Source organism: Hyperolius riggenbachi, chromosome 3 (genome assembly GCF_040937935.1).
Source record: "Hyperolius riggenbachi isolate aHypRig1 chromosome 3, aHypRig1.pri, whole genome shotgun sequence".
In the NCBI taxonomy this organism is placed as follows: Eukaryota; Metazoa; Chordata; class Amphibia; order Anura; family Hyperoliidae; genus Hyperolius; species Hyperolius riggenbachi.
The window spans coordinates 440,433,209-440,448,198 of NC_090648.1; the positions used below are offsets into that span (position 1 = coordinate 440,433,209).

A 14,990-nucleotide genomic window follows, 5' to 3' on the forward strand; every position below is an offset into this window, starting at 1 on the left:
ACTTATCGCAATGAAATTAACTATATCTTGTTTTTTCCGCCACCAATTAGGCTTTCTTTAGGTGGGACATTATGCCAAGAACTATTTTATTCTAAATGTGTTTTAATGGGGAAAATAGGAAAAAATGTGGGAAAAAATTATTATTTTCAGTTTTCGGCCATTATAGTTTTTAAATAATGCATGCTACTGTAATTAAAACCCATGAAATTTATTTGCCCATTATTCCCGATTATAAAACCGTTTAAATTATGTCCCTATCACAATGTTTGGCCCCAATATTTTATTTGGAAATAAAGGTGCATTTTTTTCAGTTTTGCGTCCATCCCTAATTACAAGCCCGTAGTTTATAAAGTAACAGTGTTATACCCTCTTGACATAAATATTTAAAAAGTTCAGTCCCTAAGGTAACGATTTATGTTTTTTTTTTTATTGTATATATATATTTTTTTTTAAATTACAAAAAAAAAAAAATTGGGGAGTGTGGGAGGTAATGAGTTAATTTATTATGTAAAACAATTTATTTGTATGTGTAAAATGAATTAGGGTGTAGTTTACTATTTGGACACAAGATGGCCACAGTGAGTATGTTTACATGCGACCTGTAAGCGACTGGAAGGACGCTTACAGGAAGCAGCAGGAGGCTGGGAGACTCACAATGATCGCGCTGTTTCTGAAAGAAGCAGCAGATCATTGCGGGGGCTTAGATCAACGAACGGAAATGGATTTTCCCGTTCATTGATCTCCGGGCAAGCGGGCGGCGGCGTGCACGAGCGGCGGGTGCGCGCGCACGAGCGGCGGTAGCGCGGACAGCGGCGGGAGCGCGGAAGGTACGGATTTCTCCCTCCCTGTTTTTTTAGGAGGGAAAAAAGGGACGGAGAAATTCGTACCGCCGGGGGTAAAGTGGTTAAGCATGTTGTCAGCATTCTTTTACAAATAGTCTTTAAACTATAAAATCGCTTAAGGCTGTGTAACGGTTGGGTGTCGTAGCTCAGATGTCTGATTATGTGGTGATCTGCAGAATCACCAATAATGCAGACGCTATACCCGATTATGTGTGATCTACAGAATCACCAATAATACCAGTATAACAGACAAAGAGCAGAGTGTGTAATGATTTGGTGCAACCGTAACTTTAATAGTATAATGAGGCCTCACCAGAGGGGCTGGTGAGGTAATAACAGTACACTGATCGTGCACTAGCGTACAAGCTCCAGCAAGCTGGAGAACAAAACTGAAGAGGCTGAATCTCCTGAGGAGCGGGTGATTCAGAATGTACTGCAGCCTAGCAGAACTGCTTCACCAGAGGAGCTGGTGTAGCTAACACCTCACTAGTGGCGAAGGCCCACTGATGAGTAGAATGGTCAGGCAGGCAAGGTTCGGCAACAGAGAGGTAAGTATCGGTACAAGATCGTGAGACAAGAGAGTAATCGGTAATCTGGCAGAGGTTCAGCAACAGGAAGGTACGTGTCGGTACAGAATCGTGAGACAGGAGAGTAATCGGTAATCAGGCAGAGGTTCAGCAACAGGTAGGCAGATAGGCAAAAGTACAGGATCAGAAAGCAGGATCAGAGTCATAGAAATCGCTAAGAGTCATACACAGGAGATCAATACAATAAGCAATATCCTAGTCTAGGTGTGAAGTCCTTGGCATTAACACCCGGGAACTAGTCTAACAAATAACAATAGCAAGGTAGCAATATCCTAGACTAGGTGTGAAATCCTTAGCATCAACACCTGGGATCTAGTCTAAGGTCTGAGCGCTAACACGCAAGTATTCACGACAACAGACGCCTGCAGAATGAAGCCCGGAGGCTTAAGAAGCAGAGGAGACCCCACTAGCATGCCCCTCCTGGATCAGCCAATCCTGGGCGCCGTGGGACTCCTCTGACGTCAGCCGACCAGCAGGTCAGCTGACGCCTCTCTTCCTGGAATAAAGGTCCTGTCTGTGCGCGCGCCCGCGCAAGACAGCGACCCTGTGAGCAGGAGAAAGCCCCGTCCTCGGCGTCCTACACGCCGAGAAGATGGGTAGGGGTACAAGGGCCGCTGTGGCGGCGGAAGCATTCGCCGCAGCCGTCATCCCCCAGACCACCTCCACCGGAGGAACGAGCGGAGACATGGAGGCAGCTGTGGCGGTGGTGCCGCTCGCCGCAGCTGCCATTATACTCATTACAGGCTGTTACATTGTTACAACTTAATTTGAATCAGGCAGAAAAAAGGTCCCAACATTAGGATGGATATTGAAACAGAAAAAAAATGAAAAGAGTAATTGAACTGGTACATTTTTTTTTATAGTATACACCTGGGTGTATTCACAAAATATCTGGAAAATGTACACACACATAAAGCACATATAAAGTTTAGTTACGCAAGTAGCGTAACTCACATTATACATACAATGCTTATGCTGCTTATCAATCATGCATTAATACGCACATTATATGAGCAATGTAGGCGACGAAGGTATTACCTGAGTTACGCTATCTGCGTAATGCCCGCTACATAGATTGGGTAAACCCCATTAAACTTTACTTGCCCTCTTTGTGCATGGAAACTTTACTGATATTTTGTGAATATACCTGTTTCTGTACAGAAGGGTTAGGAAGAAAGATTTCAATTCAAGATTGCTTACAAAATTATTATCTGTCTCAAAAAGTTCCATCCCAGTAGATGCTGAAATGGCAGCTCTGATGAATAAAGTCTCATTAATATGCATTGACTCAATCAGGGGAGATCACTTTAATAAGCTTTCCCAGTTTCATCCCACAACCATCCAATGAGGCTGGCACCACAAGTAAAGTCAAATATAGCTCTTTATTTAAACGTCATTAAAATAAATTAGAAAAGTAGAAAAAATAATGGCCATTTCTACTTATGTACTGACATAATGAACTTCACCTGAACTCAGAAATTCTTCTCTGCTCTAAGAAAATAAACAGCATAATAATATTTAAAGAATAATATTTCTGTTACAGCTGATACAAATACTGCAATTAATCTGCAATGTTTTTAATTCCTGCTTTCATGGAAACAGACATAGTGTAAACAACCTGTGTTTACAAATTAGCTGTTCTACCAAGACAGCCCGCTGACAAGCTGAGAGATCAAATTACAGTTATGATTAGTCACAGGCGAGGAGGAATGAGATAAATCTCTAAATACATACAGGTTGCATTTCTCTATGTTTTCCATCTTTCCTGTGCAAGAGTTCAGGTCCTCTTCAATCTATTGCCTACAGCTTAGTAAACTTTACAGCAAATGTGATTTTTGGCTTTAAGCACAATTATCACAAAATCACGCTGGACAGAACAGTAGAAGATGTCAGAATGGCGGCAGAATTTTCTATTAATTTCATGAAATAGTTTCACAGCTATGCTTGTTTTAAAAAGTATGTTGCTTTTAATAAATAATCGTTTTACCTTGCCCAAAAATTAGACAATGTACATCTTGTACAAAATCTCCTATGATGTTAAGCAAGTTTGTTGTTCATCTCTAATAACATAACTCACAGCATGCTTCAGGAAGTCATTGATCAATGATCACATGCTCCTGAGTAGAAATCACCGCTATTTGTACCACAGGTGCCAGCAAAACAATCAAACAATTTTATATGACATCCTCTAATGTAGTCACCATTCTTAAAACAATCATAAAATCATCCCAATATAATCATCATAAAAGCTTAAAAACTGGGGACACAGCATTTACCAGAACGTGACAACAAAGAGCAGATACTATTTAATATGGACACTATTCAGAGTATTAACAGATAGGTAAAAATAAATTATTTAAATTCTATGACGTGAGCCTCCAGTGCACTATAGTACTCAAAAAATAAACTCTTAATATTCAAAAGACAAATACATAAATATTGTTTTAATGTTTTTTTGTGGACTCAATAACCAAAAAGTCTCTAACATTAAGCCTATTTCACATGAGATAATTTTGTAAGTTTGTAAATGTAAGCCCCACCTCACTTTGTCTGGATAACTCAAGTACATTGTACAGGTACTTTATGCTATTGTACCTGCTTATTTTTCTCAGAAACTTCATTCAAACAGCCTCATGTCAAAGCCATTCTTCCACTTTGAAGAGTATCTCCAGTATAAAAAGACAGAGCCTGGCAAGACAGGCTGCAGGATCGGGGGTACCGGTGGTAGAAGACGAGTAATGGAAGAGTCTCTTTTATCACCTCTTTTCACCACCCTATTCAGCACCAAGGTGCTGCACCACTGACATCTTCTGAGCCCCAATCACAGGTAATTACACGTGATCGAAAGTCGTACGTAGAAGCTGGTCCAGCATCTGGAACAGGTAACTATAAAAGCTTCCTCCACCGCTCTGCATAGCCCACATAGCCTGCCAGGCTGGGGAATGCACACTTCCCCAGCCGCAAAAAAATCACAACCAAAATAAAGGTTAAACATAATTTACAGCAAAACAGAAAACAGAAATATTCTAAAAACAACCCACCTTGCTGGGGTCATTCATGCAGCTGACATCTGAGTTGGTGTCGGCATCTCTGACTAGTTCTCTTAACTGTGGAAAATCCAGAGACTGCAGGAAAGCAGAGTCCCGTTGCTGTGGGGCTGGGGGCACATTAGTTTGGTAACATTGTCCCTGGGCTCCTGGAGGGACCATCCTGACTTCCATGTATTTTAAGGTCCCATCTGTGTTCAGGTACAGAGCCGGCTGGTACTGATCCATGTATGGTTTGGACTCAGATCCACTTAGACAACAACTGCTGCTGTAACCATAACTTTCCTTCCTCAGACATTTCACCAGCAATATAATAAATGTCACAAGAGAAACTAAACTGATCGCCACAAGGGAAACTATTAGATATAAAGTCATGTCTGATGACGGTTTGGAATAAATCAATAAACTACCAGATTTGGGCCTCTCTACTACCACCTCATCTGCTATACTGACCAGCACAGTGACTGTAGTAGATAATGGAGGATTCCCATGATCACTGATAGAGATGACAAGCTGCTGCTCTGTGTTTTCTGTTTCCTGCAATCCTCGTACAGTTCTGACCTCTCCTGTATGTTTAGACACTTGGAACAATGAGGAGCTGCCGGGGTCAATGAGGTTAAAGAGTAGCCAGGCATTGTGACCAGAGTCCAGATCCACTGCGGACAGTTTGGTCACCAGATATCCGGCACTTGTAGATTTGGGGATCCTCTGTTGTACAATGAGATCCTCAGAGTGCTCTGGATACAGCAGGGAGGGGGAGTTGTCATTTGTATCCAAAATGAATATACAGACAGGGACAGTAGAAGATAACTTTGGTGACCCAGAATCCTCTACTTTTATGGTGATTTGTAGAGTCTGGATGTGCTCATAGTCAAAGGAACGTTGAGCATATATGTCACCAGTATTAGAATTGATGTAAACAAAAGAGGATATAGAGGATCCATCTATCTGGCTCTCTACTATAGAGAAAGCCATATCAGTATTATCACCCTCATCTGCATCAGTAGCAGATACTGTACATAGCAGAGTCCCCGGATCACTGTTTTCCTTAATGAAAGTATTATAAGTAGTCTGTGGAAATGCTGGTGCATTATCATTAACATCAGACACACTGAGAATAACAGTGGTCTTACTGGACAGAGCAGGAGAGCCCAAATCAGTAGCTGTCAGCTCAATAATATACTGTGATATCCTCTCTCTATCCAGACTCCCATCAGTGACCAGCGAGTAACGTTTTTTCACAGTTCTTATTTTAAAGGGAGTGTTGGGAGTTATTTCTAACTGAATCTCTCCATTTTTTCCAGAGTCCTTATCTGCTACATTAATAACTCCCACTACAGTTCCTGGATATGTATTCTCTGGAATTTCATTTATCAGTGAAGCAAGAGAAATGTCTGGATAATTGTCATTTACATCTTCTATCTCTATGTGAACCATACATCCACCTTCCAGTTTAGGAACGCCTTTGTCTACTGCTTTAATAGACAATTCATAAAAATCTAATTCTTCATAATCTATAGCTCCATTTAGATAAACCTCCCCATTGTGACCATTCAAAGCAAATATTTTTCTTGCAGATTTAGAAGTGTGGCTATCAAAATAATATTCAATTTCACCACTTGCACCAGCATCCTGATCTGTTGCAATTAGTGTTAATACTACAGTATTTATGGGCAGGTTTTCCTTTATCTTGATTTTATAAACTGATTGGTTAAACACAGGTGGATTATCATTAATATCTAGCACTGTTATTGTTACATGACAGGAGCCTGATCTAGCTGGTTCTCCACCATCTATAGCTGTGAGAATAAGATGGTGTTCTGATTTTTCTTCCCTATCTAACACCTTCTCTAATATCAGCTGAGGAGTAAGAGTTCCATCCTTACGATTCTTTACAGACAATGAGAAATAAGGATTTGTGTTTAACATGTACTGTCTAACGTCATTAACACTAACATCCAAATCTTCAGCGATTTCTAAAGCAAACTGAGCACCAGCATTAGTGAATATTTCTGTAATCTCAATAAACTGATAATTAATTGGGAATGTAGGAGAATTATCATTAATATCCAGAATCTCTACATCCAGACTAAACAGCTCTGAAGGATTCTCAGCCACCACCTCTAAATGCAGCAAACAGCCAGGGGAGGACTGGGACCTTTTGGCCTGGAGGGAAACACAAACTAGAGGCCCAGTTTCACGGCAGCCCGGGCCCAAATTACATCACACACGTGCTATATGCCAAAAGTCACATGGGAAATACAGCAAGGACACATGAGGGACAGCATGACAAGTAAAATATAATGCACTGGCAATGGGGGGCACATAAAACATTTTGAGTTATAGTGGTCAGGGTTTCCGTCACGTTCATTGTTTGTGATTATCGCACTGGATCGACCACATCAGCCCGAGATTTCCCAGCATCTCAGATCGATACTTTCAACCAATTTCCACCTGAAATCAGACATTTTCCCACGGACCCTGCAGGCAAGCCTCTGCTCTGCATCATGCTGTTTATATTTACCAACTTGCCCACCCTCTAATTACTCTGTAATTAGGCATGGATTTCCCTCGGCCAGCCTAGTGGTTCACATTACCTTATACAAAAACATATACCAGGCACTGTACCAGCCCTAAATCATTAAATGAGAGGCAGCCTGGGGGGAAATTTCCCTCCTTCCCCCCTGGCCAGTCCTCCCCTGCAAACAGCTCACACTAGATCCACACAGGCTCTCCCTATCAATCCTGTCATTTACAGTCAAGCCTCCATTGTCCTTATTTACAGCAAAATATCTTTGGTATTTGTCAGATGATAAATGTAACCTGCGCTGGGCAAGCTCTGCCTGTTTTATGCCCAGATCCTGAGCTACATTTCCTAGCCATGTCCCTGGATCAGACTCCTCCACAATAGAATAACGAAGCTGCCCAGAGACACAGCCCCAGCTACACAGGAGAAGGGAGAATGCTACTTGCCATTTCCAACAAAGAGAGCAGCCTCTGGTGTCCATATCTCACAATGTTTCCTTGGTATTTGATGTAACATAGATCCCTTGTAATCCAATAGTGCCTATAGTTTAAAAATCCATGTCTTTATCACCACAAATATAATCCATTGGTTGAAGTAAACATCTCCAGTGTTCGCTTCTCATAGCAGCAGCTGCTCTTTGTGTGTAAGAGGGATGATGGTGGGGGAATCACTGAGCCAGGGGGAGGAGAGCGCACAGCTAATAGGAGCAGAACTATGGCTGTATACGATGCTATGAAATCATGACAAGAGTGACCTCTTCTGGTCATTCTATGTTATGGCAAGTGTAGCTCAAAATAACAGAATGACTGCATGGATATAAATTGTAAAAATGAATGTCTTCTATTAGGTAGCTGACTGATTACTTCACTCTATATTTGCTGTATTTGCTCTAATTTTATTGTGCTGAAATGATCTTTTTCAGCCGGTCAGCTGTTTTTTTTCCTCCTTTGCAAATAATTACACAAAAACTGTATTCTTTCTAAAAATTATTTTCCTGTATAATTACATTTTATCTTTAGACATTTTTACATATCTAAAAATAATTTTAAAAGTTCATTGTTTTTAATTGGGCAAATAATAATAATAATCACTTTTTTCAATATTAATGATATTTGCAACTAAATGGAGGCATTTCTTTTAATTTAACCTCCTGAGCATTACGCCGTTCAGGAGGTTTTGCAGCTTTAGAGTCCCCGGGACTAATTTAACTGTTTGCCTGGCTGTAAAAGCTTTAGCTAGGATAGCTAGTATATGTAGCCAGCACCCCAGATCACCTGATCCAACCAGTTTATACATTACCCAGACTGGATCCAGCAATCGGCGCAGCCTCCCCAGAAAGCTCTGCTCTTCTCTATGGGGAGGATCATACATGACGTCATGACGCAGACCCGATCCTACCCATAGAGAGACTGGAGCTGTCCGGGGAGGCTGCACGGATTGCTGGAGCCAGGCTGGGTAATGTATTAACTGGCTAGATTGGGGGATCGGGGGCGATTGGGGGGTGCTGGCTACATATACTAGCTGCATACGTATGAATTGGCTGCCAGGAGACTTGGGCGCAGGACGTAACCGGTATATGGCTTATGCTGCTACTGCACAAGTTCCTGGCAGCATAAATACTATTCCCCCTCCACGTCCATGTGGATAGTGGGGAATGATATAATTCAGCTTCCAGCTATTGCTGGAGACCGAATTATAGTGTTTTAAGAGCAACTTCAGCTCTGTCTTTTGATGGCGCTGAAGTTACTCACAGCCGTAATTCCTATTACGGTCTATAGTGGTGCCGGCTGCGCCCAAATCTCCTGCGCTGTTATTACAGCGCTTGTACTAGCTAGCCTAGTGCTAGCTAAAGCTTTTACAGCCAGGCAAACTGTTAAATTAGTCCTGGGGACCCCTGAGAAGAGCGAACAGTATGCCCGACACAGTGTCGGCCATACCGCTAAGGAGGTTAAGCTTTCAAAACAAATATATATTTTATACTTACTTTTAAGCCTTGTTTAAAGCCCAAACTAAAACACAATCAGCAGGGCTTATGCTGCTAGTACTGCACCTCACAGAATATTAATTCCTGTATAGTGGGTATATGGCCTGTTTCCCTTCTCGCTACCTGGCTGGCATAGCTCAGCCCTGCCCATGGGTTTCCTCACACAGCTGGCTGGTCAGTGCTAGCATGCACATGCTCCATAGAGGATGCAGACTCAGATCTTGACTGTCAGGAACAGAGCTGCAGTCTGCACAAAAAGTGTGAAATAGGTAGTGGAGAGGACAGCAGGCTGCAGATTGCTTTAAAAAGAAAAAAATAATATTCAGTGTTGTGCTCACAGTTTTGGAACTACTGTAATTTTGCCTTCAGTTGGGATTTAAGATCAGAAATAGAAAAACAGCTGTTAAACACTGTCATATCTGCTATACAGGATAGGGTACTTCTATAGCCCACTATATATAATGGCATTCTTCAACCCCTCTCTGGAATGTAAAAATCTCTGAATATCACCAATAGATAAATCCAACAACAGGAGGGATCTTTGCTGATATATATATATATATATATATATATATATATATATATATATATATGGTCTTACTGCTGCTTCTTGCTACTCTGTACCTTCTAATGTCCTGAATTAGAAGGCTAACATGTCTACAAAGCACCCTCCACCTCCAGATGGGCAATGTAAGCTTAGCTGCATTTTTTCTACCAAAATGTATCAGGTTTAGTCTGTGAATATGCAGAAAAACAGTTTTCTTATAGGTAACAATATTTGCATATTCTAATGCAATATTTTACTACAGTATATGGGTCTTACAATTACAATTTAAATTAGCTACGTAGCGTGGATCGGGGGGGTTGGCCCTAGAGCTGCGCAGCCGCACTCGCGGCTATGCAGACTGCGCAGCCGTGGCCAGAGGAAGCGGCCATTTTGGGAGAGGCAGGTGAGCCCGACCCGGGCCGTGGGGTCGGGAGCCGGCCCGGGGGGCTAATGAGCGGGGGGACCCGGCGGATCGGCACGGAGGGTGCGGACGGCGTCCTCCGTGCTGTAAAAGATTATACAGGTAATTAACTTTTTTGACTCATTTGGCCTCGTAAGTCCTTTAATAAAAGAAATGTAAAAATGTTACTTTTGAAAATACCTGTCAAAATAAAATGTCTTAACTAGCATGGCTATTCTCTGGACCTTCTGTACCCCATTCACCACTGCTAACAATAAAGATACAAATCGTTCCTAATGTGAACAAGCCCTCCAAGTGTAATTTTAATGACTTTTTTATCTGGAGAATTAAGCATTTCAATGTAGAATCCTTTTTTGCATCAGTGAAACATTTTACAATCCTAAGATTATTAAGTGATTAATGCAAAAGCATCTTCCATGCAAAATGGCCTTATATAAAACTAAGTAAAACTCTCCTGCATATACCAGATTAAAATAAGAACACACATAAGAGCCTAGTATTTTTTTCAAGTTACCTCAGGTTGAAATATAAATGATCAAGCATGTTTATCCAGGTTTTATTAAACATTCAATGCTATTAGATGGCAATTTCTTACATGGTTCAATAATAAGACCATTAAAAAGGTTACTGGAGAGGCTGTAAATTATTTAATGTGTGACTATTATCACTACTGCAGTGAGAAGTGCAAAACATTTGTTTGTAAGATACTGTAACTTATTTTCCCAAAAGATTTACAGTCCAGATGAACCTTAGTAGAACAAGCCCATGATATAAAATTATTCTGTCAATGAATAATCTGCATTAACAGAAAATTACACAGACACACATAAACACACACACCAACAGCCATTTTTGCCATAGTGCTCTGGGGCCAAGGAGCAGAAGGGGCCAAGGTGGTTCTTAATGTGTTCACAACCTGTTTTATTTATTTTTTGTTGCACCCCACCCCTCAACCTTAGAAGAAACAATGGTCCACACCATGTCCAACGTTAAGAAAATCTTTATTCTGGACGTATATGATAGAAACACCAGGAATCAAAATGGCTATCTGTAATTGCTTGTTTCTTCTATTGCTGTTGGGATTATGTGTCCAGCTTCGAGCACTGTCCTATCTGTAGGGAGTCAGTGGTATACCTACAACTTTCTTGTACCCTCTAACCTTACAACATTACGTTCATGTTCTGAATGCTCTATGTACTGCATGAATAAATACAGTGCCGTGCCCTTTCCATCGATCTTCATGATGTAGGAAAAGGTGTCATTGTTGAATTTTACATTGGTATTGAGATCTAACAAAATATCAGTATCTCTACTTATACCACTGCAAGTGCATATTAACTGTTACTGGACACTGACATAAAAACCTGAACATTTTTTTCTTGTATCAAATATAGGCACAAAGGAATTTCTAAACTTGCCATATAACATTATAAATGTCAAATACCAAACAACTCATTTACAGAAATTTACAAAAAAAAAATCATAGTTTACAGATTTTCAGAAAAAAACTCACCCTGCTGGGGTCATTCATGCAGCTGGTATCTGAGTTGGTATCGGCATCTCTGACTAACTCCCTTAACTGTGGAAAATCCAGAGATTGCAGGAAAGCAGAGTCCCGTTGCTGTGGGGCTGGGGGCACATTAGTTTGGTAACATTGTCCCTGGGCTCCTGGAGGAACCATCCTGACTTCCATGTATTTTAGGGTTCCATCTGTGTTCAGGAACAGAGCCGGCTGGTACTGATCCATGTATGGTTTGGACTCAGATCCAGTAAGAAAGCAGCAGCTGCTGTAACCATAACTCTCCTTCCTCAGACATTTCACCAGCAATATAATAAATGTCACAAGAGACACTAAACTGATCGCCACAAGGGAAACTATTAGATATAAAGTCATGTCTGATGATGGTTTGGCATTTCTCATTAAATCTCCAGATTTGGGCCTCTCTACTACCACCTCATCTGCTATACTGACCAGCACAGTGACTGTAGTAGATAATGGGGGATCCCCATGATCACTGATAGAGATGACAAGCTGCTGCTCTGTGTTTTCTGTTTCCTGCAATCCTCGTACAGTTCTGACCTCTCCTGTATGTTTAGACACTTGGAACAATGAGGAGCTGCCGGGGTCAATGAGGTTAAAGAGCAGCCAGGCATTGTGACCAGAGTCCAGATCCACTGCAGACAGTTTGGTCACCAGATATCCGGCACTTGTAGATTTGGGGATCCTCTGTTGCACAATGAGATCCTCAGAGTGCTCTGGATACAGCAGGGAGGGGGAGTTGTCATTTGTATCCAAAATGAATATACAGACAGGGACAGTAGAAGATAACTTTGGGAAACCAGAATCCTCTACTTTTATGGTGATTTGTAGAGTCTGGATGTGCTCATAGTCAAAGGAACGCTGAGCATATATGTCACCAGTATTAGAATTGATGTAAACAAAAGAGGATACAGAGGATCCATCTATCTGGCTCTCCACTATAGAGTAAACCAGATCAGAGTTATCACCCTCATCTGCATCAGTAGCAGATACTGTACATAGCAGAGTCCCCGGATCACTGTTTTCCTTAATGAAAGCATTATAAGTAGTCTGTGTAAATGCTGGTGCATTATCATTAACATCAGACACCCTGAGAATAACAGTGGTCTTACTGGACAGAGCAGGAGACCCCAAATCAGTAGCTGTCAGCTCAATAATATACTGTGATATCCTCTCTCTATCCAGATTCCCATCAGTGACCAGCGAGTAACGATTTTTAATATTTTGGATCTTAAAAGGCAAATCTAGTGATATATCCAGCTGTATTTCTCCATTTTTCCCAGAATCCTTGTCTGCCACGCTAATAAATCCAAGTAATGTTCCTAAAGGTGCATTTTCTGGAACCTCATTTACCAAAGAAGCAAAAGAAATTTCAGGATAATTGTCATTTACATCTTTAATTTCTATATGAACCAAACAATCACCTTCCAATTTAGGAATCCCTTTGTCTACAGCTTTAATAGACAATTCATAAAAATCTGATTCTTCATAATCTATAGCTCCATTGATATTAATCTCACCGCTAACTTTATTTAAAGCAAATAATTGCTTTGCGGATTTAAATGTATGATCATCAAAATAATATTCTATTTCCCCATTTGCTCCCTCATCCTTATCTGTTGCATTCAATTTTATTATAAAAGTATTTAAGGGCAGGTTTTCCAGCAAACTGATTTTATACACTGATTGGTTAAACACAGGTGGATTATCATTGACATCCGACACTGTTATTGTCACAATGCAGGTACCTGATCTAGCTGGTTCTCCACCATCTATAACTGTGAGAATAAGATGGTGTTCTGATTTTTCCTCCCTGTCCAACACCTTCTCTAAAATAAGCTGAGGGATGAGAGTTCCATCTTTATGATTCTTTACAGACAATGAGAAATAAGGATTTGTGTTTAATATGTACTGACTGACACCATTAACACCAATATCTAAATCCTCAGCTATTTGTAATGCAAATTTGGCACCAGGACCTATCCAGAACTCAGTGATCTCTATACTGTGATTATTAGAGGGGAATGTAGGAGAATTATCATTAATATCCAAAATTTCTATATCTAGATTAAAAAGCTCTGAAGGATTTTTGGCTACCACCTCTAAATGCAGCAAACAGCTCACACTAGATCCACACAGGCTCTCCCTATCAATCCTGTCATTTACAGTCAAGCCTCCATTGTCCTTATTTACAGCAAAATATCTTTGGTATTTGTCAGATGATACATGTAACCTGCGCTGGGCAAGCTCTGCCTGTTTTATGCCCAGATCCTGAGCTACATTTCCTAGCCATGTCCCTGGATCAGACTCCTCCACAATAGCATAACGAAGCTGCCCAGAGACACAGCCCCAGCTACACAGGAGAAGGGAGAATGCTACTTGCCATTTCCAACAAAGACAGCAGCCTCTGATGTCCATATCTCACAATGTTTCCTTTGGTTCTGATGTAACATAGATCCTTTGTAATCCAAAATGCATTCAGTTTGTATCAATGCTTCTTTTAACATCTAAAATAGACTCCATCCAAAGAAAGGAATATATCCATGGGGTCTTCATCTCGGAGCTGCAGCTCTTCTTTGTGTGTGAGAAAATGTGGGAGGGCGAATCACTGAGCCAGGGGGTGGAGAATACACAGCTATTCTGAACACATCTAATGCTGTGTAGAGATAAAGTGAATGGATGACAAGAGTGACCTCTTGTGGTTACTACAGATACATTTGACTGTCTGGAAGAATTATTTACAGATTACTTAAAATATATAATTTTTTTATGCTATTGCACTTTTTGCATTTCAGTATATGTATACATATAAATTATGGTAAACAATGTTTATCCCAAAGGGCCTGGTCACACAATATTTATTAGAAAATATGTATGTGTGTGTTTATGTGTAGGAGAGGGGGTGTCCCCCTGATAAAATAAATCTCATGTTACCAGTTTTACCACCAAAAAGAGGTGGATGATCTAAAAAGAGATCCTTACTTCTCCCATCCTGGTTTTCCTTTTTTTCAAAATCTGACTACTTTTATGAAGCAACAATTTTAAGAGTGTGATTGGATTTTATTTGATGATCGTCCATGCCCTGTTTACCATTCTAAACAAAACCTAAAATGGTGATCTGCAGATCTACTATAGATCTGCTGCAGTTAGGAACTCACTGCCCCATATAACATCTTAATCACTACCCTATGCTGTGTTTTCTGCGCTATCCTTTTAGATAGAAAGCTTGCAAAAACTTGATCTTTAACCTGAAAGTTTCTTGTAACCATAGTATATTTTGGTGAACAACTGCATTAGCCACTGTAACCGCTCGTATTTATGACCTTTGTATGATGCAGGCATGCTTTATATTTACTTTATGCAGCACAACAGAAGATGATAATGCTATATACAGTAAATTAGAATACCGGTAATAGGTCCCTAAAATTGATACAAAATCCTAAAAAGCTGACGTACTGCTATAACACTGTTTTTATGGCAGAACTACAGCGTAAA

General features: G+C 40.6%; 1 protein-coding gene across 25 annotated transcripts in view; it reads right to left on the reverse strand.

Annotated features, from left to right (window-relative positions):
* The window catches only part of LOC137564200 (protocadherin gamma-C5-like), a 669,033-nt gene that overhangs the window by 311,302 nt on the left and 342,741 nt on the right, over positions 1–14,990 (reverse strand). Inside the window, exon 1 of one of the 25 annotated variants that reach the window (XM_068277731.1) lies at positions 11,469–14,059. The exons of the other annotated variants lie outside the window; for them this stretch is intronic. Coding sequence (XP_068133832.1) covers positions 11,469–13,913 — 2,445 coding nt within the window. The 5' untranslated portion in view covers positions 13,914–14,059. Of the gene's footprint in view, positions 1–11,468; positions 14,060–14,990 lie in introns of those variants that run through there. 25 annotated transcript variants of the gene reach the window in all.